Genomic DNA, 26734 nt, shown 5'->3' with positions numbered 1-26734 from the left:
GTCCTCAAGAAGTTCATGGTGAAGTGGAAGAAAAAGATATGATAAGTACTGTCTATGTTAGAAGTACACCTACACGTATTACAGAAACACCTAGAAGGCCAACCTAACTCAGCCCAGCGGAAGGGGGTGAGAATCAGGGAATTGACACTCGAGATGAATCTGGAGGTTAGGCTGACATTTTCCAGGTGAAAATCAGTGGCAAGGAAGGGAAGGCATTTCCAACAGAAGAAAAGTATGAGCAAAAAGCGCCAAAGTCTGACTCAGCCTGGTATGGTGTCTTAGAGCTGGAACGTAGAGTGGGAAGGGGACATGATGGTGCGAAGGGAGGCTGGAGAGGCAGACAGGTGCCCGTCGTGGGAACCGTGATGGAGGGCAAGGGAAGACATTGGATCTGGGGTTGCTTTAATGGTAGTCTGCAAAGTAGTGGGTATGAAGCCCAGAAAATGGAGCTGATGATACCCTTAGCCCAGTCATACTCCCCATGTTGTGAGGAGTAAGTGAGGTAAATAAAATGCACAGCAGGGTCAGGGCCATGACGGGCTCAGTCAGTGGCGTCCTCTTCCCCAGCCTCTGCCACTGTCGCCTTTTGTCAGCCCCATCACAGTGGCAACTCACACGGAGCTCTCATCAGTTCAAACCCCGTAAGTGTTTGCAGATCCTTAGGTCCCCTGCCACATTGCTTCCTGACATTTGGTTTTCAAGATCCAAATGTAGAACCTCATGTGTATTTCTTTGGAATGGTTTAGCCCCTTGCCGTAGGCCGTCACAGCAATCTGGTATCCTGATTCTATCAGCCAGTGGTTGCGGAAGTGGTGGAACATGACCCTCATCTTAAAAGGAAGAAGGCATCCAGGTATGAGTCAGGGCTGGCAGGGCTTCAGTATTAGGAAGAGTGATGGCAGGAGAGCACCAATCTGAGGCTGAGGGTCTAAGGAATGGAGAAGGCAAAGAAAAGAACAGGAGGGAAGGAGTGGAGTGAAATTGTGAACACCAGCACAAGAAGTTTAGTCTCTATCCTATAGACTCTATATAGGTGTAAAGGGCCACTGGAGGTTTGGTGTAGGGGGGAGGCAAGAATTCAAAGCGGTGTTTTTAGAAAGTTTGTCCTGCAGTGAGAGGTAAGAAAGTTTAATGGAGACTACAGTCAGGAATACCATCAAGTCACAAAGTGCCAATTTGGACAAGGAGGATGTCAGTGATAATGGAAGGGATGAGATGGATGAGAAAAATCAATGACTTGACAACTTGGCCATAATGGGAGAGGTAGGATTAGATCCAAATACTTTTTTTTTTTTTTTTTTGCGGTACGTGGGCCTCTCACTGTTGTGGCCTCTCCCGTTGCGGATCCGGACGCACAGGCCCAGCAGCCATGGCTCACGGGCCCAGCCGCTCCACGGCATGTGGGATCTTCCCAGACCAGGGCCAGGGCACGAACCTACGTCCCCTGCATCGGCAGGCGGACTCTCAACCACTGCGCCACCAGGGAAGCCCTATTTAATATCTTTATTGGAGTATAATTGCTTTACAATGGTGTGTTAGTTTCTGCTTTATAACAAAGTGAATCAGCTATACATATACATATATCCCCGTATCTCCCTGCTTTTTTAAAAAACTATATTTTATTGAGTTTCTTTCTTGTCATAAAAGTTATACATATTCACTGTAAAAAATTTAGAAAATCCAGATAACTCCAAAGAAGAAAATCAAAATCCCCTGTAACCCCACTATCGGACAGAACCAAAATTATTATTTAAGAATATACCCTCACATTATTCTTCTATGCCTGTGGGTATATTTCTGCTCTGTAACAGTTTCCCCCAATTTAATGTATTGTAAACATCTTTCCGTGTCTTTCAGTTGGGATTATGTTTTGGTACAAGTAACAGCAAACCCTAACCCAAACCAACAGTGGCTTAAACAAATTATAGGGGTATTTTCCTCACATGCCAGGAGTCTGGAAGTAGGAGATACAGGCAGGGAGAACAGCTCAAGGACGTTATCAAGGACACTCCAGCTCCTTAGCTTGTTGGGTGTTACCTCATGTCTCCAGGTGGCTCTTAGTTGTAAGAGAGGCTGGGAAGCAAGTATTTCGTTTTTCTGACCTGTCTAGTGGAGAAAGGCGGGGGAGAATGCTGTTGGGAGTGGGTGCTGAGTCAGCCAGCCCACGGTGCCAGAGAGGCACTGCACATTCTTCTACAACATTGTTTTCTTAAGCAGCTGCATAGTCTAGATGTACCATGATTTGTTTAACAGTTCATTGTTGTTGATCATTTCACTTGTTTCCAGTTTTTCATTATTATAAATATGCTTCTATGTATTAAAGCTTTATATATAGCCATAATTTCTGCTACAGTAGAAAATTCCTTAATTCTATAAGTAGAATTAAGGTCCAAAAATATGTAAAAATGTAAAGGCTTTTAATATATTTTTTGGCCAAATTGCCCTTCAAAAAGATTGTACCGAATTACACTCTCACCAGCAATGTTTAAAAGAGTACAATTCCCTGCACCCTCAACAACAGGTTTTTGTTTGTTTGTCATTAAGCTATTATCCTATGACCATTATGCGGATTTAACTTAGTACTAGCCTTGACCAGACTGAAGTGCCCTGAAGAGGGACACTGAGAACCTCAGCCAGCCCCCACCCTTCCCCATCCCTGCCCGGAGGTGCAGGTCTGCAGGGCGTCCTGTGCTTCCAGGTGGCAGGTGCGAGTCCTCGTCCTGGCGGGCGCTGCAGAGGACTCGTGATGTTTCTGGTGAGCATGTACGTCACTCATCTACCTTTATTTTGAAAGTCCTTTCTGCCACTGTGGAGTCATCACCATTTGTCCCGTCTTAGTCCTAAGGCAAGGCCCTGCTGGCCTGTCTGGGACTGAGGTGCTTCTGGGAGCTGGCCTCTTGAAACAAGGCTCCCCCCACCCCCGCATCCGGATGTGCCTCAGGTAAGGTAGCCTTACAGGCCTACTTCACTCTGTAACAGAGGGAAGGCCGAGAAGACCGTATTGGTAGATTCTTGGGAGGTATTTTAATCCTATTAAGCTGCTTTGAGGACATGCTGCAGTTTCCTGGGGAGGCGGCCAGAAAAGTAAATTATCCCTGCACATCCCTTTGAAATAATTATTAACTAGTCAGCAGTTAGCCACTGCGCACAGTCCTTCTCCTCAAATGAGGAGTCATCTAGGGGTGAGAGGATTCCTCTGGCCAAGTCATGTCTGTGCACACAGTAGGTGCTTAAATACTCACATGTGGAGGCATAGATTCGTGTGTGAACAAATGAGTGACTGATGAACCCAAGTGAGTCTGTGCTCAGTGCAGGAGCAGAGGCCAGGCCCTAGCACCACACCACCACCATCCAAAATAAGAAAAAGAAGAGGAAAACACAGGCAGGACACTCTATGACAGAAGTCGCAGCAAGATCCTTTCTGACCCACCTCCCAGAGAAACGGAAATAACAACAAAAATAAACAAATGGGACCTAATGAAACTTAAAAGCTTTTGCGCAGCAAAGGAAACCATAAACAAGACGAAAAGATAACCCTCAGAATGGGAGAAAATATTTGCAAATGAAGCAACTGACAAAGGATTAATCTCCGAAATATACAAGCAGCTCATGCAGCTCAATATCAAAAAAACAAACAACCCAATCCAAAAATGGGCAGAAGACCTAAATAGACATTTCTCCAAAGAAGATATACAGATTGCCAACAAACACATGAAGAATGCTCAACGTCACTAATCGTTAGAGAAATGCAAATCAAAACTACAATGAGGTATCACCTCACACCGGTCAGAATGGCCATCATCAAAAAATCTACAAACAATAAATGTTGGAGAGTGTGTGGAGAAAAGGGAACCCTCTTGCACTGTTGGTGGGAATGTAAATTGACACAGCCACTATGGAGAACAGTGTGGAGGTTCCTTAAAAAACTACAGATAGAACTACTATACGACCCAGCAATCCCACTACTGGGCATATACCCTGAGAAAACCATAATTCAAAAAGAGTCATGTACCAAAATGTTCATTGCAGCTCTATTTACAATAGCCAGGACATGGAAGCAACCTAAGTGTCCATCGACAGATGAATGGATAAAGAAGATGTGGCACATATATACAATGGAATATTACTCAGCCATAAAAAGAAACGAAATTGAGTTATTTGTAGTGAGGTGGATGGACCTCGAGTCTGTCATACAGAGTGAAGTAAGTCAGAAAGAGAAAAACAAATACCGTATGCTAACACATATATATGGAATCTAAAAAAAAAAAAAAAGGTTCTGAAGAACCTAGGGGCAGGACAGGAATAAAGACACAGATGTAGAGAATGGACTTGAGGACACGGGGAGGGGGAACGGTAAGCTGGGACGAAGTGAGAGAGTGGCATGGACATATATACACTACCAAATGTAAGATAGATAGCTAGTGGGAAGCAGCCGCATAGCACAGGGAGATCAGCCCGGTGCTTTGTGACCACCTAGAGGGGTGGCATAGGGAGGGTGGGAGCGAGAGGGAAGAGGGAGGAGATATGGGGATATATGTATACGTATAGCTGATTCACTTTGTTATAAAGCAGAAACTAACATACCATTGTAAAGCAATTATACTCCAATAAAGATGTTTAAGAAAAAAAAACTATTCAGAGGAAAAATGAAAAGATAAGAAAAAGAAAACACCAGAATTGTGATTCCAGGAAGGAAACGCTAAGGATTCTATTTAAGCGGTCCCTTCACGACCTTACCCTGACCTCCAGAGAGGCTGCACGCAGAGTGTGAGAAGCAGTATCCTGAGGAAACTGAGCTCTCTGCGAGCTTTCCTTTGAAGGCGTGGTTTGAGGCTACCGTCAGTTACTACCACCGTGAGGGGAGAGAAGGGAAGAGAATGTTATGTACGTGTGAGATCTGGAAAAACCTTCAGCGTTACAAGAAAAGAAAGCAACCCTGATTCCCCATTAGTGGCCAAGCTTTTGGTTCTTAGATCAAGGCCCAGTTTTTCTCCTTCTTGAATTATCCAACAGTCTCTTTTTCCTAGAGTGGAAACCAATAGGCCAAAATGACCTCATTGAGAACAAGACATCTAAAAGTAGAGCAGCAGGATTCAAAGTATTACTCCAGTGACTAGAAATATGTGGGAGAGAAAGTAATAGGATTTCACTGGGGGTAAGCCTGCCTGTTGAGAAACGTTGTGTATTTTCAGTGAGCTACAAACATTGTACAGCATGAAGGACCATCACATTTAAAGGACACCTTAAAACCAAGTGGATAAAAGCCCCCACTAGCTTAGCCGCTAGGACTAATTCCCTTAAGAGAGCTAAGTAAGGCTTGCCACCGTCAAGAGAGACTGCAGTAGACTTGATGTCTGATGAGTCCCATGAAACTGACTCATAACATCAACAGTTTATCCAGATCTCACACACACGGACAGACATGTTTATGGTAATTAGGTGGGCCCAGAGTGGGAGGTTGCTGAAGGGCTGATTTAACTCACAAAAGGCCTCTTCATGTTGAGATTCCCAGGGAAGGGACTTGTATACCAAGGACTTGATTAAGTTATAAATGTGATAATTTCAGAAAAGTTGGAAAGTTTTGAACGGCCTATAATCAGAAGTAAAGGATTTACCTCCTTGGGATAAATCATGCCCGGGTAATGAACTTTACTTTGACAAAACTGTAACTTCTCTTTAAAAACCGTATGTCCTTTGGGACTTCCCTGGCGGTCCAGTGGTTAAGACTCCGTGCTTCTGCTGCAGGGGGCACAGGTTCGATCCCTGGTCAGGGAACCAAGATCCCGCACGTCGCGTGGAGCGGCCACAAAAACAAAAACAAAAACAACTTATGCCCTTTCTGAAAGAAAATAGTAGCTAGAAACAGTCTTAGAGCTTCCCTCATCTTTGGGATGCGACAAAAGGTCATCCACATAAAGAATCACAGGGAAATTTAAGGTCCTTGAGGTTGTGGTTGAGGACTTGTGAAAGGAGGAATAGCCTCAGATCTTTTGGGCAGAACAGTCCAGTTACACTGTTGATTTTCCCAGAAGGAGGCAAACACATGTTGACTATTTTGGTCTAAAGGAACACGAAAGAAAGCAGAACATGAACCTATGACTGTAAAGTATGCCACCTCAGGAGGCACTAGAGATAAAAGAGTATTTGGTTCTGGTCAGGGAATGACTATTCTATTTATGGCCTCAAGGTCCTGAGTAAATCTGTATCCCCACACCTGGGGTAGGGTTATTACGAGGACTTGTTCAAGATATGATGTGTCCTTTCTCTATTATGCTTTTGACTATTTATTTTAGTCTTTCTTTAGCTTCTGATTTAAGAAGGTTTTGTGCAAGTTTGGGAAGAAATTTAGACAGGTCACTCTGCACCTTAATGGATTCAGCCTCAGTAATCCTGCAAACGCTTGATGTTTGAAACTTTGTTCCCCTTTCATTTTAAAGCGCCTCTCAATTTTGTTCAGCTTGAAGGCTGCCTGAACTGGCCACCATGATTCTAAAGCATGCTTGCTGAAATTATGCCACCTAGAAAGATAAATTCACACACTTGGGTTACAGTATAAATGCCTGTAAGAAGCAGGAGCCTGGGCTGGAGGGGCACAAACTTAGGTTTAAACTGAGACAAACCCATAATTTTTGGAATAGTCAGTCGGAAGCGTTGCTTGTGTACCTGTGTTTTCTCAACCCCCTCCCCAACCTAATGCCTGGGTCTCCCACCTACAAAACCCAATCAGATTTGTAGTTCCAGAGGACAGAAAAGTATGGAGAGATCTCTGCCAGAGCCAGACTGTCATGGACAAAGCAAGAGAAGATTGAGGAAGGTTCTCACAGGGTTTTTTGTAATTGCCCAAAACTGGAAACAACCCAGATGTCCTTCAGTGGGTGAATGGATAAACCGTGGCATATCCATACTTGTACCATTGTTTGGACTACTATGCAGCAATAAAAAAGAACTATTAATCCATGCAACAGCTTGGATGGAACTCGAAGGTATGCTAAGAAAAAAAAAGCCAATCTCAAAAGGTTGTTGTATGATCCCATTTCTGTAACATTCTTAAAATTACAAAATTATAGTGATAGAAAACATATCTTTGGTTACCAGGGATTAGAGTAGGAGGAGGGCATGGCTATAAAGGGGTAGCATGAGGGAGTTTCTTTGAGGTTCTAGAAGAGTCTGTGCCCTAGCAGAGTGGTGATTACATGAATCTGTACATGTGATAAAATTTCATAGACTGGACCACAACAACACAAAATAAGGGTGAGTGTAAAAACTGATGAAATCCAAATGAGGTCTGTAGCTTAGTTAATAACGTACCCACGTCAATCTCCTGGCCTTAACAATTGTCATGTAAGACGTTATTGGGGAAGCTGGATGAGGATATGTGGGAATTCTTTGTCCTATTTTGCAATTGTGAGTCTAAAATTATTTCAAAATAAAAAGTTTACGAAAATTTGGAGGGGCACTGATTTCTGCAAGCAGCACTTGGGAATCTCTTCAGTTCTTACCGGAAAAGATAATATAAACTAAAGCCTCAAGAGTTATAAATTTAATGCAGTTTGTAAGCATTGTAATTTCATTTTCTATATTTTTGATTTGGAAATTACACTCAGCTACTATTTTAACTATAGTAGTGTTACAAATATTTTTGTATTGTTACAGATATATACATGGGGGAAAACATCCCTTGCTGAGTTTCCCCCAGGATGGAATAACTCCCAGCTGCCTTACAGAGCTCTCGGTTGTAGCTTCTGTCTACCTTTAACCACATCTCCTTCTGCCCGCAACATGCATTCTGGGGTGAACTATTTGTAATCCTCTCCTTCCTCCCAGTCTGTTCCTCTATCCTTTTGACTCTTATTTGCTTGATGAGCTTTTCCTTCAAGACCCAACTCAAACTATGCTTCCTCTAGAAGCCGTCCCTGACCCAGGAAGCAGAGCTGCTCAGCAGCATGCCCTTCCTGCATCTGGGGTTGTGTAATGTGTCGCCCTTTGGTTATTATGTTCACGTGTCTAACTCCCACCCTAGTCTGCGAACTCCTCAAGGGGCCAGACTGGGTCCCTTTCCTTTCCTTAGGCCCCATGCCTGGCTCAGTGCCTGGAACACACACTCCATAAACGGTGATCAATGAGTAGGTGAATCTGAGGCTCTGGAAAGTCCTTAGTAACAAATTTTGTTTATTCTACCCTTCCTTAATAATTTTCAACAAAACTAAAGACCAAAAGGGGATTTGATTAACCACAGTTAAACAACAGTATATTAATATTTAAAACATTTTCCAAACATTCAACTTAGTCAAGACTTTATTATATTAAAATTTGTTCCCATTCTTTCTTTTCGTTCATGACACCATGTTGTAAAAAGCTTTAGTAAGACCATGAGGTTGCACTCATGAGCCTCCTTAGACAGATACGATCTAGAATTTAAGGATAGGACATGAATTTTCCAGATTTTACTGAAAGAAGCGAGGTGTTTTCCGCCTCGCAAGCCGTCACTCTCTAGTCCACCTGCAGTGCTGCAGCGGACCCAGTGGCCTTGGTGATGAACCCCTGATTTCCCTCCTCAGCATCCTCTCGGGCAAATGATCCGGGACTCTGGAATTGTCTGCAGGTCTAGCTTCTGTCCTCACACTCCAACAGAACGACTCAGAGTTTCATCATTTCTTTTTGCACAGTCTAATGACTATTTCTCTATCCAAGGCCTGGTAACTTCATTAAACAGGGCAGGTAACCTCCTCCTTGAAATTGGTCCTCCCTTGGCTCCTGGGACACCACGTCCCTCCCATTTCCTCTCTTGATTGCATCCTCTAACATTCCTCTAAGATTTAATCATTGGTCTCGTGCTCATTTTTCAAATAAAAGTAATACTAAACATGTTTCCCAAGTCCCCAATTTTCCATATTCTCTTCACTGCTTTCTGTTGTCCTGTCATCTATAAAGGCCTAAGTTAGGTGCCACCTACCCCCAGAAGCCATCTAACTACTGAGGCCCCACTCATCCTTTACACTCTCCTGGAGCACTTAAAAGCCAAATACCCTTGCACAAGTCAGTACTTCATATATTCTCTTGGAACTATAAAACAAGGAAATCTCTTATTTTATGAATTACTCTTATTTCTTCAACCAAACGAAGGCTCCTTAAGGAGAAGACCCATGACTTAAAATCATCCCATGTCCTCATGGTGCCCTGTGGGGTGCTTAGCACATTATGGTAGTGGTCAGTGAACACTTGCTGAGTGACAGTAGAGCAATGTTTCAGTAGCTTGGAAAGAGAAATATGAAGAAGAAAAACCGGGACTTCCCTGGTGGCGCAGCGGTTGAGAATCTGCCTGCCAATGCAGGGGACATGGGTTCGAGCCCTGGTCTGGGAAGATCCCACATGCCGCAGAGCAACTAAGCCCATGAACCACAACTACTGAGCCTGCGCTCTAGAGCCCGCAAGCCACAACTACTGAGCCCGCGAGCCGCAACTACTGAAGCCCGTGTGCCTAGAGCCCGTGCTCTGCAACAAGAGAAGCCGCTGCAATGAGAAGCCCGTGCACCGCAACGAAGAGTAGCCCCTGCTCACAGCAACTAGAGAAAGCCCACGTGCAGCAACGAAGACCCAATGCAGCCAAAAATAAATAAAGAAATAAAAATGAAAAAGACTCAAAATTAGAAAGAGCACTATGGTCTTTGGCACACGGTGACTGTCAGAAGAAACAGCTCCTGACTGGGTTGTGGCAGGTCATCCTCCAGATCAGCTGGAACCCCATTCAAGGATCGGACTGAGGTCGTGGCTTTGGGACCAGCCTGCTCTGCAGGGTCTTGACTCCTGCTACCAGGTCTGGGGTCAAGGGAAAGAACAGTTGAGGAGGTCTAGTCTGGTGATTTGCTAAACCGTTTCCTATGCTAGGACCATAAGGTTCACGGTGCAGTCACTGGTAACAGGAAAGGCAGTTATAGCTCTCATCAGGAGAGGTGCAGCTGCTGGCCATTCTGCAGCCTGCGGCTTCCAGCATGGTCCTCAAGACCAAATCTCCACATCCTGTGGCCGGGAAGAGCTTCTCGAGACCATCCAGCTCCTTCCCAGATACCTAGGACTGTACTTAGAGCTAGGCATTATATTCCTTATTAAATCATAAATAAGGCTGCGTAACTCTGAAAGCTCACATTCTAATATTTAATAACCTTGTCACTGGCCTAAATCTAATTTTGGCTTTTTGTTTTTAAGCCTTCAGTGGAACTCTGCCTTCCACAAATATGTCTTGAAAATAATTCGGGGACCCTTGGTCTTCTCTAATTCTTTGGTTCCCAGAAGAACTTCCTGCAGTTCCCAGGTCTCTACCCTCTGCGCCCAACGGCTGTGAGGGAAACACCAGGTCTTTTGGTCCTGCAGGGGGTGTTGGGCATGCCTCAAGCAGGCTCCTTGAAGAATACCAGATCTCCAGTCAGACAACTTGGCTTTAAATCCTCGCTCTAACATCTCCTAGCTGCTTGACTTTGGGCCTCAGTCTCCTCATCTATAAAAAGGGGACAAAACAGTCCGCATTTCATAGAGCTGTTACGAGGACTAGGTGAGTCATGCATACAAAGCGCTGAGCAGAGGCCGCCGGCACACAGCAAGTACTCGGTCAGCGTTACCAGCATGACTGAGGCAGACGCTGAGAATCCAGGGGCACCTGTTTGAGAAGCAGGCGCCCAACACACATCCAGCTTCAGGCCTCCGAGACTGTAGAACACCAGTCTGAGAGGGAGACAGACTACACAGAACTGTGCTTTTTCTGCCCCTTCTGCCTGGGGACTGCCATCTGGGCTTCCTGAAGCTGGGCCTCTAACCACGATCCTTCCCCAACTCCAGATTTCCCATATATTCTGCTTTGTAGATGCATCCTACCGGCCAGGAAAACTGGAACAGATGCTGTGGGATCAGAGGAGAGAGAACTCTGAGGAGCTTGCCAAAACGTTTCCCACTCCTGACACGGGGCTATGCCCGTTGTCACTGGGCTACCCCTTCCTGCCCGAGCCCAGGGGGGGCTGAAGTCACCTGTTGGGAAAATCTGCAAATTTGTTACTCCTTGCCCTGCTGGGTCACACATCCAGATTAATTATTCTGGGGTTGCATGGGGGCAATATGTGCAGGCAGGGATGAATGGTTCTGAGAGACCGGAAGAGCCCTGCCGACGGGTCACAAAGCCCTGGCAGACGCAGCCAATCACCTTCTTCTCATGGCTGACCAAAGCCCTGACTCACGGGGAGGCTCAGACCACAAAGCTGCATTTAAAAAGTGGAGATGGGGCAGGTGGAGTAGTTCCGCGGCTGGTGGGGAACCAGCGCACGCCTACTCCAGCAGGTCTAGGACAGGGATCTGGACGGTGTAAGTTCAGGTAGGGACTGGAGCTTCTCCAGGATTCTTTTCTCACGACACTTTTAGGTCATGTCGCTCTTCCCTAAGATCCTGAACCCCGCTGAGGTCCCAGTCACTGGAGTCCTGAACGTGTCCTGCTGAACACGATCTAAACTCTGAAGAGGCAGATCTGGGTAATGCTGCCATGCCCCCTTGTAGCTGCTGTCCCGGGGAAGGAGTCCTCTGGGGAGTCCTGGCCAGATTGCTCTATCTGGTCATAACTCAGAGGGTTCATGGAAACCCGGGAGGGGAGTAAACAGAACTCCTCACTTGCTAAAATGAATCCATTTTTAGTAGGATCCGTGTCGGTGGGCAGGTAGAAGGTTAAACCTTTCTTTCCAAAGGTTCTCTACTGGACATCTTGAAGTTCCACAAACACCTACTTTTTAAGTCAACAAGCTTCCACGATGGGAGCTGCCATCAAAACAAGGCTACCAGCAGCAGGCTCCTGGAGCTGTGCAGTGTGGGGAAGCGAGGCTTAATGGTAGAACATGTGGCTTGGCCGTGGGCTCAGCCACCAGCTGCCTGTGAGACTTTGAGCAAGTAGTTTGAAGTATCCAAGCCTCACTTTTCAAGCCTGAAGAATCAGAATGATTCTCTTGAGCACGGGATTGCTGTGGGGTTAATGAGGGACCCCGTCGGTGGGAACCAGAGGTTAATCCTCTCTCCACTTCGGGGGCTGAACAACCTTCATGACAGGCAGAGGATGACTGATGTGTCTGACTCCTGTTCTTCCCAGCACCCTGGAAAGCTCCCCACAGAGTTCCGATCAGGGTTCTGAGCAGAGGGAGAGCAGGGGCAGGCGTGGCTTTTGGTTGTGACCCTCTGGCAGCTATGCTGGAGCTCTGGTGCCCATTTCTTTCCTTAATTAGTACTGGCTCAGGACCCCAGACGCAATAAAATATTGCTGAATGAACGAATGAATGGGAGAGGCTGAACTGCAGTGTGGGGTTTCAGGTGGCAGGTGGGCTCAGAAGGTGTGGTTTTCTGGCCACATTCCCTATCTGTTGACCCCAAGGAGCAGGAGAGTAGCAAGCTGGCTGCGCCTGCTGGCCACACACAACCAGATGCGGCACATGGATGAGCATGAAGCCCCTGGATGCCCAGCAAGAGATTGAAAACCACCTCTTCCTCTGATGCAAGGAAAAGAGAAACTATAGAACATGGCGATATAGCTGCCGGACTCCTCAGAGCAGGGCTTCGGGGTGGATCTGAGAACAGAACTCGGTACCTGTTGGGAGGATGCCCCAGTCAGACCGGCTCTCAGTCCAGCTCTGTGCACACCGCCGGGGAGGGGATTGCTGGCCCATCTGCGGCCTGAACATAAAGAGAGAGGGGGGCCGCAGCGGCTGCTGGGACGTGTGGGGAAAAGAACGTTTGTGTCTGTGGCACTAGCGGGCCTGGTGTCTCCTTACTGATCCTTCATGCTTCAAAAGCAGTTCTGGTCTTGGGGGGCACATTCAAGCCATGTCACTTTATCTTCCTTTCAAATGATGTTTCTTCAGCCCGTGTGGCTGACAGCTGTCATCTGGCCAAGTGGCATGTGCTCCCCTCCTCTGAAACTGGAGTCTATTCAGCCTACTTTCCCTCAACCCCAGGCCCAGCCCTCCTCTGCTCTCAGAGCCCCTCCCCACCACAGCCAATCCACCCGTTTTATTTCCATGCCTTTGTGACAGACTGCTCATTTAATATTCTAACCTTTCCGCCAGCAAGTCTACCTAACAATGTCCGGAACAAACCTGACAAGGTTCAACATCTGTGTCTCTGTCCTCTCTCGTGCAGACTCTCATTCTGCGCGTCCCTGAGACTCGACTCTACCTGCCCCCCCGCAGGCGATGGTCGTTCCCCCTCAGTGGGGACGTGCACGGGAGGGGTACGTCCAGGCCTGCCCCCCTTCCGATAGCTTGTCTCCTGGTCTGCCATGGTGGTTGAAGTTCCCACCATGAATGCTGCTCTTGCGGATTATAGCATTTGTCTCCCAAAAGGCTTAGTTATCATCTCAATTTCGAATATGAGGAGATGAAGGCTCTGGGTGCAGCCACTTGCTCAGACTCCAGATCAACCACTGGCAAGGCCAGAGCATGAACCCAGGCCATCTGCACCCAGACCCTTCGCTCCTCCCACACCATGGCACCAGGAAGGAAGAGCGACTTGATTTTGCGCAGCTCTAGTGCAGGATGACTTGCTCTGATTTAGGCCGCTGAGCATTAAGAGAAAGGAAAGGAAGTGTCCCAGGGACAGGGTTGGAAGACCCTGCTATTGTAGCCCTTGGAACAGAGCCTGCCTCCTCTGGGTGGTTGCCTACCATTCTCTCAGGGGAGGAGAAGCAGCCCTTGGTTACAGGTGTAGTCAACTTTAAGAGTTGTCTCAGACATGGTCTCTGCTGGATTTGGAGGCAACTGGTCCACTTAGGGCTAAATGCTTGGGCCAATGCTTTATATGCCTCCTCCACCCCCAGAAGCTGCTCTGATTTGAATCGAGGCCCGAGTCAACCCCCAATACAGTAAGTCATCAGAAGTTGGACCCGTTGATGAGTTTAACTTACGGCTTTGGGGAAGCGGGAGGTTGGTTTAGTTGAGTCCAGAATCTTAGAGTGGGCCTAGTGCCCTAGGCCACTCTAGCTGGTTCAGTTCTCAGAGGACACCTGGGTCAGGAACAAGGACTCCACTCAAGCCCGTGCCCTGACACCACCAGGTTTTGACCAAACCAGGCTTCCTCTTTGAGGGACAAGGTCAAAGTTAGGGGCTCTTCTTTTTCTAAACTGAGCTAGGGAGAGAGGGATTTGGGGATGGGAGAAACTTTTAAAGGAGTCTTTGCCCAGGACCTGGGTGCCACCTGCTGGCCATAATTTAGTTGTATTTATAGGGCCAAATCTGGGAGAGGAAAATCAAAAGGGCATCCTGCCCTCCCCACCATGATGAGGAAGAAGGGAACTAGGAGGCTGGTTTCTTCGTGACCGCCCCCCGCCCCAGCAAGTGTGACTGAGAGTCCTTGCAGAGACCCCCAAGTGTCTTGGATGAGTCCTCCTGAGCCAAAATGGACCTCAGCTGGGCCAGAGGGTAGCATCCCCTGAAAGAACCAGAGCCAGTCGCAAGTGGAGACAAAGCTCTGCCCCAAAAGCGCCACAGGAGGTAAAAAGCATAATTGCTGGTTTGGCCCTGAGAGGAGCCATTCTTTTCCAGCTTTCTCCTTACAGGCACTGCTGGCTCTTTGGGGACCCTAGATTCAGACTAATCAAAGGTGTGGAAAATGCCCTTCCATCATCAGGCACGGACAGAGCTGGGAATTTCTGGCCAAGCTGAGAAGATTTGGGCATTTTTCCAGTACCTGTGTAGCTTTTGGTGACTCTTAGGGCCCTGATAGCAAGGTCTTTCGTTGTGTTCTGGAAGGGAGACTGGAGATTTTTCATACTTACCAAAGAGGAAAATAGCCAACGCTGTACCCCAGGGAGGTCACAAAACACCCCAATATCCCAGCCTGTGCCATTGCAATGCAGGCCAGGCAGTCCCAGCCAAGCACATGCATCAGATGAGGACTTTGGTTCTAATACCTTGTTGTGCACCAGGAGGAGTTTTTAAATTATATAGATATAAAATAAAATAACTATAAAATATATAGCTATACACACACATATATATAGATAGAACACTAACTATATTATACAGTCAGCCCTCCGTATTCGTGGGTTCCATAGTCATGAATTCAACCAACCATAGATGGAAAATATTTGAAAAAAAAATTCCAGAAAGTTCCAAAAAGTAAAACTTGAATTTGCCATGAACCAGCAGCTATTTACATAGTGTTTACATTGTATTAGGTATTATAAATACTCTAGAGATGACTTAAAGTATACAGGAGGATGTGCATAGGTTATTTGCAAATACCATGCCATTTTACATAAGGGACTCGAGCATCCACAGAGTTTGCTGTCCACGGTGGTCCTGGAACAAATCTCCCATGGACACTGAGAGCCAACTATACTATACATTATATATAAGTAGATTGGTATATATCATATGTAGTGTATCATATATAGTTATACATACTATATATGATTATGTACTACGTTATATATAAATATATATTAATGTATATTTATATAGTGTGTTATATATAATTGCATATATACTATGTAATAATATACGTGATGTGGTTATATATAATATTTAGAGAGGCTAGGGAACCACAGGAAGGCTGCCCTCAGGTTAGAAGACCCTTGAAGCTCAAATGATTTCAGTCAAAAACTGGAGGATTAGTTTAGACTAGGACCAGTGCCTCTGCTTTTCTTCAATAATCAGCACTTGAAACTCATACACAGTAAACAGGAAAAAAATCCCTAAAGTGGCTCAGGAATTCCCAGGGCCAACCTAAGACCACCCTATACCTCCCAGAACCACCCCTGACCAGCCCAGACTCTGTACCCCAGGAGCACAGGGACAGAGCAGCCCCCAAGACCTCATGCAGAAATGAGTCCCAAAGCCTGTGGTAGGCCAGTATCCAGAATGGCTTGTCCCCTCCGCACTGAGATCCCACAGGCCTCTGCAGACCCCCGAAGGCCTGGCAGGTTCTGACCATTCTTATTGGGGCCGTTCAAATCCATTCTCCAGCTGTGCATGCTCTCTCCTTGCTGACTTTCTGTAGCACCTACCGTTTTCACCACACTTTGGGGCATTTGGTTATACTGTTCTCCTGTGTGTTGGTCTCCCCAGTGAGACTATAAACTCCTTGATGACAAGGGCAAATCTTTCTGTTTCTCAGAGTCCCTAACTAAATACTCATCAAAATACAATGCACTTGCCTTGACCCTACCCATCTGCCTGTCTAATCAAGTCTGGTGTCCAGGCGCTCCTGCCACGCCTGCTGAGGTTACTTTAGGTGAGTTCCCTGGAAATTAAGAAGCACTCTCCTAACTCTAGTCTCTGTGATTGTCATTCACTGAGAATTGATCTAGAACCCCAAAGTGAATGAAACAGCCTGGCCATTGAGTTTACAGTCAGGTGGAAGGGACAGACAAGAGAATGTGATCAACGCCATGATTGAGTAAGCTCAGGGTGACAGAGAGACACAGATGAAGGCCATGTCTCCCTGCACAGGGGCTCAAAGAACGTGTCTTGGAGGAGATGGAGCCCAAGCTGAGTCCAGAAGGTTGAGTAGGGGAGGGAGGGTCCCGGCCAGAAGGTGATAAAAGATGGTTCAGAAAGAGGAGAAAAGGTGAGGAGGTGTCACTTAGTCATTCAACAAATTTGCTGAATACCTTGCCTGTGACAGGCCTAGAAACACCACTACTGGCTTTGAGATGCTAACTGATGAGGGAGGCAGGCATTTCAGCAAGTCCAGTGGTTAGTGCAAGGGTCAGGTTACAGGGTGGTGGCTCAAAACCACTGTGTAAGAGGGGACTCAAGTGCAGTCAGAATTACCCTCAGAAATCTCTGGAATTGTCAGCTCCTGAGTCCTTAGAAGCTCCCAAGATGATAACTTTTGTTGCTCTTGGCTTTTTGGCTCTGTCTGGCTTCCCTTTCCCTGGGCAATGAAGGACAAGGTCTATTTTTAAGAGGAGGAAGGACTAAGAATAAACAAGAGGGTTTCTTGATTTTTCTTCAAAAAATTTATTGAAGTTAAATGTGCATCTAGCGAGGTTCCATTATATATACTTGGGGTGAGGCCATGGGGCAGCACAGCCTAGCAGATACCAACTGAGCCTCTTCTCTAAAGCAGCTTCTCTAATTTAACTGTGCCTGTAGACCCTCTTGGTCAAGCAAGTGCAGTTTCTGACTCAGTAGATCTAGGGCGAGGCTCAAGAATTAGAATTTCTAACTTGAAATTTCTAACAAGCTGGTGCCCATAGAGCACCAAAGCTGCTCCAGGGACCACAGTTTGAGAACCTCTAGAGCAGAGAATGAGTGGACTTTGGGGGTGGTGGCTGCATGCCAGGCAGAGGGTGAGTAGAGAGCTGCCCATGGCTCCCAGTTGGGGGATCAAAGTAGAAGACAGGGCTGGAGAGGGAGGGCTCATTGAAGAGCTTCATAAGTGATGGGGAGGGGGTCACATTATAAGAGCAGGTGCCCACAGGGGACCCGGAAGTGGGATGGGTGTATTCTTCCTTCAGGGAGACAATCTGCGTATTAAACCTAAATATTCTTCACTCCAGAAATATGTACTCTCACAATTGGTGAAATACGCAGTCCTATTTCTCCCTTTATGATAAAGACCTAGTCACAAGAAATATTTCCCTCTCTCTTAACAGTGCAAGTCAGTAATAACAACTGACACTTGACCTCTGCGTGGGGATGGGGGAGGGTAAGGAGGCGCTTACACCCACTGGCGGGGGGGTGGGGTGGGGGGGCGGGGGGGGGGAATGGGGGATGGGGGCGTGGCCAGGGCTGCTTTCACATAGATCCTGACCGCAGCAGTGTCAGGGATGGACTAGGGGGAGGGAGTGCCTGGGGGCCGGAAGGCCCCCTAGGAGGCTTCTGCTAACCTTGGCTGGAGAGAATGGATGCAGAAACCCCGAGGCAGCAGGAGGCGAGGCAAAGAGCAGGGCACACTGGGAAGGCAGAGGAGCCGGGCTCACTGAATGATGGGCTCTGAGGATGAGGGGGAGAAGGCTGTCTGGGACGACCCCACAGGTTTCCAGCGTGGGTGACTGGGTGCCTGGTGGTGACATTCACTGGGATAACGAATACAAGAGCAGAAGCGTGTATTGAGGGAAGTTTCTGGATAAGCGGAATTCAGGTGCCTGTGGATCGGCCAGCAGGCCACAGGGATTATAGGATATGAAGTCGGAGCAGAGGCGAAGATTAGTCAGCTTTCTAGAACCCAAATCTGGTCAAGTACTGTCTGCTTAAAATCCTCTAATGGCTTCCCTTGTTTAAACAGAGAGTCCAGACTCCTCCTCATGGTAACCAAAGCCCGTCGCTACCAGCCCCTTCCAGTCTCGTTGCGCCACACCCCAAGACAAACACCCGCTCCCCAGGCCTGCTGAACAGCTCAGAGTCCCGGAATAAGCCATGCCTTTGTTCTTGACAGTCCTGGGGCCTGCACTGCCCTTCTACCCCATCCCCTGTATGTTGAGAAAATTCGTACCCCTTTCAGGCTGCTCTGAAGTCTTCGCTGACCCTGTCAAGCAGAAGAGATCCCTCCCTTCTTTGTGCCATCCCCGAACTTTGCATGTGCTGCTTTTCCTGCCCTGTCACTCCCTGCTGTGGGGATTTGCCTGTCTGTAAACTCCTTGGACGCAGAGACCACGTCTGACTTCACCACTTCTTAGCGCAGGTCTAGCATATAGCAGACACTCACCAAATGTTTCAAGAGTGAATGAGTACCCCTTCTCCAAGAGGTAAACTGCTGGTCTGGAGGAAGATGCTTCTCGTTTCCCCAGAGACCCTCCAGCTCCCCCTCCTTCGGGCTCAAGAACAGCACAAGGCCCCCAGGGTCTTACCTTGCCTTTCTTCTTTCTTTACAGCTGGGGTATGGCCGTCAATGTGTACTCCACGTCTGTGACCAGTGAGAATCTGAGTCGCCATGATATGCTCGCATGGGTCAATGACTCCCTGCACCTCAACTATACCAAGATAGAGCAGCTCTGCTCAGGTGGGAGGCTGGGAATCAGGGGGAAGTGGGCTCTGCTGGGGGGACAAAGGGGGGTAGGCAGGAGGCAGAACAGCCACAGCAGACAGTGGAGCTTGTAACTGGGATTAAGGAGGAGTGCTGCGGAGCCCTCAACTAGCCAAAGTGTTTGGAGTTGGAGTAAGGAAATAGGGGTCTACGTGGGATGGAAAGAGTAAAAAGCAAAGAGCAGGGGCTTCCCTGGTGGCACAGCGGTTAAGAATCCGCCTGCCAATGCAGGGGGACACGGGTTGGAGCCCTGGCCGGGAAGGTCCCACATGCCATGGAGCAACTAAGCCCGTGCACCACAACTACTGCGCCTGCACTCTAGAGCCTGCGAGCCTCAGCTACGGAGCCAATGTGCCACAGCTACTGAAGCCTGTGCACCTAGAGCCCATGCTCCGCAACAAGAGAAGCCACCGCAATGAGAAGCCCGTGCACTGCAACGAAGAGTAGCCCCCACTCACCGCAACTAGAGAAAGCCCGCACGTACCAACAAAGACCCAGTGCAGCCAAAAATAAATAAATTAAATAAATAAATTTATTTTTTAAAAAAAAACAACCCACAGCTTCCTAAGGAGAGGTTAGGTTACTGTGTTAAAAAAAAAAAAAAGCGAAGAGCAGGAGAGGCACAGTAAAGGGCTGCAGAAGGGGAGCAGCAGTGGGGGCAGGCAGTGAAGCCAGAGGTCACGTGCACCAGGTCCAGCCTAGCCACTTCGGGGGGGGGAGGGTCCAAATCTCAGCTCTTCTTGTAGTGCAACCCTGGACAAGTCACCACACCTCTCCAGGTTTCAGTTTTTCCATCCATGAATGGAGATGACATCAGCTACCTAACCAGGGTCGCTGTTAGGATTAAAGCCCAGGCATGCAGTGTTTGATACGGTGCTGGTACATATTTGCATCACTGTATGGTAATTGCTCTCACTCTTGGGAAGTCTGGCCCCGGCTCTGGGAACAGAGAGAGAGAAGAGGAGACGGAGAGGTTTGGGGGAGTAGCCCCAGTTGGCCTGGGGACGTGAAAACGAGCATCTTGTGTTTCTCCACAGGGGCCGCTTACTGCCAGTTCATGGACATGCTCTTCCCTGGCTGTGTGCACTTGAGGAAGGTGAAGTTCCAGGCCAAGCTAGAGCATGAATATATTCACAACTTCAAGGTGCTGCAAGCAGCATTCAAGAAGATGGGTGTTGATAAAGTAGGTGCCTGCGCTCTGAGGGGCCCCGAGGAGCTGTGTGACCCTGGGAAAGAAGATGGCCCGCCAGCCAGGGCAGCAGGGGCTGTTGGGGTCCATCCAGTTCTCACGCCTCTCTCCACCCCGACTCTCCAGGGGGAATGTTCCCCCAGCTCCAGGCTCAGTGGAAAACCCCACAACTTTGACATCCCATCCCGATGACATTCCTGTCCCTTCCTCCTCTCTGGACCCTACACCCCAGCACTTGAGCCTCGTATATTGGTCCTATTAATTCCTCCTCTGGAAGGCCCAGGAAAGGTCTCTTGGCTCACTCGACTGCCTCAACAGCCCAGGACCCTGGTTCCAGCAGCCCTCACCCCACATGCAGGCCCAGCACCAAGGGATGTCTCCCCACACACTTCCTCCTGTGCCTGGAGGAAAGGGCCTGCCGCCTACCCATCTGCCCTGGTGGCACGGGAGGGGGCCCAGGTGGAGAAGGTGGAGGATGCTGCAGCCCAGGGGCTGGCTTTCCTGAGAGCAGTGGCCCTCTCACAGAGAAAGGCAGCCCTGCAGCAGCGGGAGGTTAAAGTTCTCTGCTTATGTGGTCTATTTCAGATCATTCCTGTAGAGAAATTAGTGAAAGGAAAATTCCAAGATAATTTTGAGTTTATTCAGTGGTTTAAGAAATTCTTTGACGCAAACTATGATGGAAAGGATTACAACCCTCTGCTGGCGCGGCAGGGCCAGGACGTAGCACCACCTCCTAATCCAGGTGATCAGATCTTCAACAAATCCAAGAAACTCATTGGCACAGCAGGTAATGTGCCCGAGCTGGGGGAGGGAGTGTGGGGGGCCGGGCCGGAAGGGCGCTACAGCCAGGAGCGGCCCCTGGGCCACCGGCCCGGCCCTGCCAGCCTAGAGGAGACTGTTATCACGGAGTTCAGATGACGCCGCCTGCTGCCCGCTTAGACCAGGGGGAGTCACAGTAGGGAGGAGAGGGCTCCAGAGACTGCTACAAAAGGAGAGCCACCGGCACCGGCCAAGGTGGCAGCTGGTGATGGGAGGCCCCGGGGCACTTCCCTCTGTAGCCCGAGCCAACTCCTCTGCCTCAAGATGATGGGGCAGCCCCTGGCTTGGTCCCTCTGTCCAGGTCCATCCAGGCCAAGGGCCTGGGCCGGCACTACAGACACTTCTTGCCCCCTGCCCACTTGACTCCCCGGGGATGGGAGTTGGCCAAGCTTGACCATATCTTCCCCCATTTCCAAAATCCCACAGCCCTAAGTCCTCAAGAGATGAGTCTCTGGAAACGAGGCTTTGTCTGGGTTCCAGAGGAGAAGGGGAAAAAGCAACAGGGCCTTTGGGGGATGGGAAGGTTGGCGAGAGCAGAGGCGCAGCCCCGCACGCGTCTGAACCCGTCATAGCAGAGCGGCTCCTCTGTGTGTGCTGCTGCCCGCCTGGGGCTGCCCCCACTCCTCTGCTTGCTTTGCATCAGAAGCTCTGTCCTGGGAGCCGCCATAGCTGGACAATAAGTGGCCACAGCATGCCGGGTGTGCAGGGGAGGAGTGGGGTCCCTGAATCAGGCCCAGCAGAGGGCCCAGAGACCATCCTGAGGCAGGGGGCCCAGAGGGGCAGGGGCAGGCTTCTGTGATCTCCTCCAGAAGGCACCCCCGGGGAGGATGGCTGTGGGCTGGGGTATCTGTTAGCAAAGACCCAGCAAGACCCTGTGCCAGCTGCTTTTCCCCAGGCCCCGGCTGTCAGTGCAAGAGGGCCCTCAACCCTCCAGCCCCACTCCCCAAATTCGCCATCCCAGTTCCCTCCTCTCCCCCTCAGGCCAGCTCTCCTCCCTGCCTACACCTTACACTTCCTTTAGTTCCCTGTAGCCCCTGCTCTCCCAGGCTTGCCAGAGGGCTGCCCCGCTGCTGTGGTGTCACGTGTGGCCGTGGCTTGAGGCCTAGCTGTAGATGCCCATCCTGAGAGGGAGAGGTGGGGAGGGCGAGAGTGCCTGCCTTTCGCATGGGCCTGCCCCGCAGTCACACCAGGCTGTCTCGTGCCACGTGAGCTGTGGGCTCACGCAGCCCCGATCTGACTTTTCTCCTCTGGGCAGTTCCACAGAGGACGTCCCCCACAGGCCCCAAAAACATGCAGACCTCCGGCCGGCTGAGCAACGTGGCTCCACCCTGCATCCTCCGGAAGAATCCTCCATCAGCCCGAAATGGTGGCCACGAGACCGATGCCCAGATTCTTGAACTCAACCAGCAGGTGAGTGGCGTGGACGCTGGCAGCTGAGAAAGCCCCGCCACAAAAGCCAGGCCCCCGGGGCGTCAGGGCGGGAAGGGAGTCCGAGGCGGTGGTCTCTGGCTTGAACACCACCTTCTCCCCGAGCAGCTATTGGATTTGAAGCTGACAGTGGATGGGCTGGAGAAGGAGCGCGACTTCTACTTCAGCAAACTCCGGGACATTGAGCTCATCTGCCAGGAACACGAAAGCGAGAACAGCCCCGTCATCTCGGGCATCATCGGCATTCTCTACGCCACCGAGGTGAGTCCCGCCAGTGCCTGCTGAGCCTCCCGCACTCCCGCCGGGCCCTCACGCCAGAAGGGGCCTTGGAGAACGTGGGCCGATGAGGGCAGCCAGCCAAAGTCACCAGCCCAAGGTCTCCCAGGGCGTGAGCAGGGCAAGTAGGACAGGAACCTGGGCCCTGGCTCCCAAGCTACCCTCAGGAGTCCGCACCCTCAGCCTGCCTGCCTGGCTCACCTCCTCTCTCCCTTCCACCCTCCAGGAAGGATTTGCACCCCCGGAGGACGATGAGATCGAGGAACACCAACAGGAAGACCAGGACGAGTACTGAGGGCGGCTCCAGCCCTGGCTGACTGCACGGCTGCCGTGCCCCTCACCCCGCTCCCATGCCCACATTATAATCCTTCCCTGACAGCCAGCTGGCCGGGTGCTTTGTGTCAGTGCCGTGGCCCTGGGGAGCCTGGCGAGCAGGGCTTGGGGGTGGGGGGCAGGTGAGCAGGTAAGGGCCCCTCCTCCTGTGGCAGAGGCCCAGTTGGGCGGGACCCCTGCCCACTCCCCACCCCTATTTATTTCCGTGGTCTCTGTGCTGTGTCGGCCAACACTTCCCAGGGGGCTGCTGCCACCCACCCCAGCCAGCCGCCTGCTCCCCTGACAGCCAGCAGCTGTATATTTGACAAAGTCATTGGTATATTTTTACTTACTGGATTTTCCTTGCACTTTACCTGTTCTTTTCCCAGGGCTGACAGCACGGGCTCTGGGGCAGCGTGTCTGGCTTGGCCTCCCTTCCCCGTTGCCAGGGCTGTGGCAGGACTCACCGATTCTTATTTATTTTGTCTTTTGACTTCCCAGTAGTTGAGGGAAAGGCTGATGTCAGGAGAGGGATAGGGTGACTGAGGAGGGGGTGCCTTAGGCCCCGGTGGTCAGGGAGAGCGAGGGGAGCACGTGAGGGATGAAAATGACCTCCTGGCACCAGGCTTGCCCACCCTCGGCCCCCTGACCCCAGCACCGAAGCCCAGCACTGCCCCGAGGCCCCCAGCCACTCCCCCTGCAGCTTGGTTCATACCACACATTCTCTGCCTGGACCCTCCTGTACGTCTGCCTCCCCTCTGCCCGCCTCCCCAACCCCTGCCCCTCGGGCCACCCAGCCTGCATACGTGTTCACTTTTATTTAAATAAACTTGTGTGGTAAAAGTCCATACCACGTCTCCCTCAACTGAGCCACAGCCTGGCTCTCAGCGCTCTTCTCCTGAGAGACCCCGTCTCCAGAGGCAATGGCCATGGAGCACAGCACCCCTGCCGTCCTCCCTCGGGCCCAGAAACCGCCACTGCTTAGCCTCAAGAGCCCAGCTCTGACCTAGCCCCCATCTCCCAACGCTGATGCCCGGGCTTTAAGGGCTTGCCATTCCCTGAAGAGGAACAAAGTTCAGGGCCATGGCTGTGACGATGGGCAGCCCAGTAAAGCAGCTGTGGGGTAACAGGGGGGCCTGGCTGAGAGGTGCTTTGTTTCAGTCCCCTTTGGGCCAGTATGACTGCATATTGTCCCCCACCCTTGTCAAAGCTCGTACGCCCCACAACAGTGATCCAGCTGCGGACAAGGGCTCATGTGACAGAGCTGAGTGGGCTACAAAGAGCAACGGCTCTAAGAACTGAAGCCCAGAAGGAAAGCAATGTCCAAGGGGTTCCTTCCACAGAACAGGCTCTAACAGGAGCCGGGAACTCTGTCACGACCTCCGTACAGCCCTGCAATCCTGGTGTGTGCCGGCCAAGGGCCATGATAACCAGTGTCCCGGAGGCCCCGAGGGCGCTGAAATGCATGTGGATACCGGGCCCATTCAAACAGAGCCTTGGCTGTCATCTAGAACAGTCCTGCATTTACTGATGAAAGGACTGAGAACAATATGTGACATGGCTTGCTCAAGGTGGTAAAAAACTAGACTAGAACTGAGACCTCCTGACTCAGGGTTCAGGGCTCACTCACAAAGACCACAGAGGTGTGACCTCCAGAACGTTCCTCTAGCTTCAGACTAGCCCTGGTAGATGTTTCCTTGCCATCCTGAGTATGCCTGCGATGCTACGGGGATTGTGTTTCTTCCATGGCCCTGCTCCATGACCCTCCTCCCAGACTGCCACCACTTCTCAGATGACTCCAGTTATAAGCCTGAAATAAGCAAACTGTGTCTGTTTGTTCCTCATTCACTTCAATTCCTCCGTTTGACTGCCACCCCCACGCACAGAGACTTCTGATCTTATTCTGCTTTTCTTCTCCAACAAGTTCCCTGCCTGCATTTATTTATCATTATGATTTTTAATTCCTGTGCCTAATTTTAAAAGGCTTTTCCCCCCACCATTCCAGGTAGATATAGTAAAAGGATAACGTAGTTTCCCTGCGTTGCCCAATGTTCATTTTCAGGCCGAGACCTCACCCTGCTGGTTAAGTGGGTGTGGTAGACAGAATAACACCTCCCCCGAGATGTCCACGTCATAATCCCCAGAACCTATGGCTATGTTAGGTTACATGGTGAAGGGGAATTAAGCTGCAGATGGAATTAAATTGCTAATCAGTTGACCTTAAAATAGGGAGAGTATCCTGGATTATCCAGGCGGGCCCAATGTAATTGCAGGGGCCCACAAAATTGGGGCAGGGGCCAGGAGGTCAGAGTGATGCAATCTGAGGAGGACGTGACCCGCCATTGCTGACTTTGAAGATGGAAGGGAGCTATGAGCGAAGGAATTTGGTCAGCCTCTAGAGGCTGGGAAAGGCAAACTCTCCCCTAGAGCCTCCACAGTGGACCGCTGCCCTGCAGACACCATATTTAGCCCAGTGAGACCCTGACAGACCTCCCCTTCCAGAACTGTAAGATTAGAAGTTTGTGTTGTTTTAAGCCAGTAAGTTTGTGGCAATGTGTTACAGCAGCAATAGGAAACTACTACGGTGGGTCAAACTGCTTCAGTGAGCTCACTCTTCTTCTCGCCTCCACACTGGACACCCACCCGTCCTCCTCTTTTGATTCTTCCCTCAAACCCCATGGGTACCTGCCTAAGCCCACCTCCATGGCTAGTGTCTAAGGCTGCTCTTTGAACACCCAGAGCTCAAGGATGTGAAGCCACTGCCTCCTTCCCAATGTCTGCAACATTTAGGATGGTGAACCATAATTTTCTGTTTACACAGTTGTCTCCCACACAAGCTTCGAGTTCCTCTCAAGCAAGTGAGGTGTGTCCTCTAGCTCCACCTAGCACCATGCTAGGTGCTTAGGTAGAGAAGAAGGTGCTTAGGAAATGCTACTGGATAAGTAAGTGAATGACTTCTATCCCTTAGATGCCAAGTCACAACAGATGACCTGCCAGACTATTCTAAGGAAAGATAGGAAATAAAGCCCCTCCCTTTCTATACATTTCCACCATGGAGCAGCCCCCTTCTTTGCCTCTATGGAAAGCCCGTTCTGTTTCTCTTCCAAAAACAGTGTCTCTTCTGTGACCATACATGTGACACAGAAGAGGCAGAACAAAGAGAAGATAGTGTCTGAGTAGAGCTAAACCAATGATCTGAAAAAAATGAATTGATTAATGATCAGCTCAAATCTGTTCCTTGCCAAAAGCACTGCATCTCAGAGGCAAAGTCAGCTACGGTCAGGCCTGAAGGGGCTGGAGGGCAGGCAGAAGGAGGCAGCAAGAGCCGGTTGTATCCCCCTTCCTGCCTTTCCCCCACCCCATCCCATCCTTCACATATCCCCATTTACCTTCCCAAAAGCAGATGTGCCCCTTTCCTACTGGCTTCCCAGGGTCTGGAGGACAAAGTCCGAATTTGGCAGGCAAGGCCCATGGCATATGGGCTCAGATCCATTTCCAACCGCATCCTCTCCAAAATCCCTTAAGCACTGTCACATTGAACTACTTCCAGTCTCCCAGCCTTGCCACGCTGTGTCCCACCTCTAGGACTCTGCTTAAATCAATAAATCCATACAACTGGCCTGTTCTCTCCACTTGTCCTCATCCCCAGCCAATGAAAATTTGCCCATTCCTCAGGACCCATCTCAAGGGTCATCTCCTTCAAGAAGCCTTCTCTAATCC

The 26734-nt window shown here is 49.7% G+C and overlaps 1 protein-coding gene across 2 annotated transcripts in view; it reads left to right on the top strand.

Moving 5' to 3' along the window:
* Nucleotides 1-23862, top strand: part of MAPRE3 (microtubule associated protein RP/EB family member 3) — a 47876-nt gene extending 24014 nt beyond the window's left edge. The window contains exons 2-7 of one of the 2 annotated variants that reach the window (XM_033838891.2): nt 18839-18966; nt 20028-20173; nt 20765-20966; nt 22254-22408; nt 22535-22687; nt 22929-23862. In XM_033838891.2, the coding sequence (XP_033694782.1) occupies nt 18846-18966; nt 20028-20173; nt 20765-20966; nt 22254-22408; nt 22535-22687; nt 22929-22997 (846 nt within the window). In that variant the 5' untranslated portion in view covers nt 18839-18845 and the 3' untranslated portion in view covers nt 22998-23862. Of the gene's footprint in view, nt 1-18838; nt 18967-20027; nt 20174-20764; nt 20967-22253; nt 22409-22534; nt 22688-22928 lie in introns of those variants that run through there. The other variant, XM_033838892.2, reaches the window with a different exon arrangement.
* Nucleotides 23863-26734: the final 2872 nt, after the last annotated feature.

Source organism: Tursiops truncatus, chromosome 14 (genome assembly GCF_011762595.2).
Source record: "Tursiops truncatus isolate mTurTru1 chromosome 14, mTurTru1.mat.Y, whole genome shotgun sequence".
In the NCBI taxonomy this organism is placed as follows: domain Eukaryota; kingdom Metazoa; phylum Chordata; class Mammalia; order Artiodactyla; family Delphinidae; genus Tursiops; species Tursiops truncatus.
This window is presented reverse-complemented; position numbering and strand designations above follow the sequence as displayed.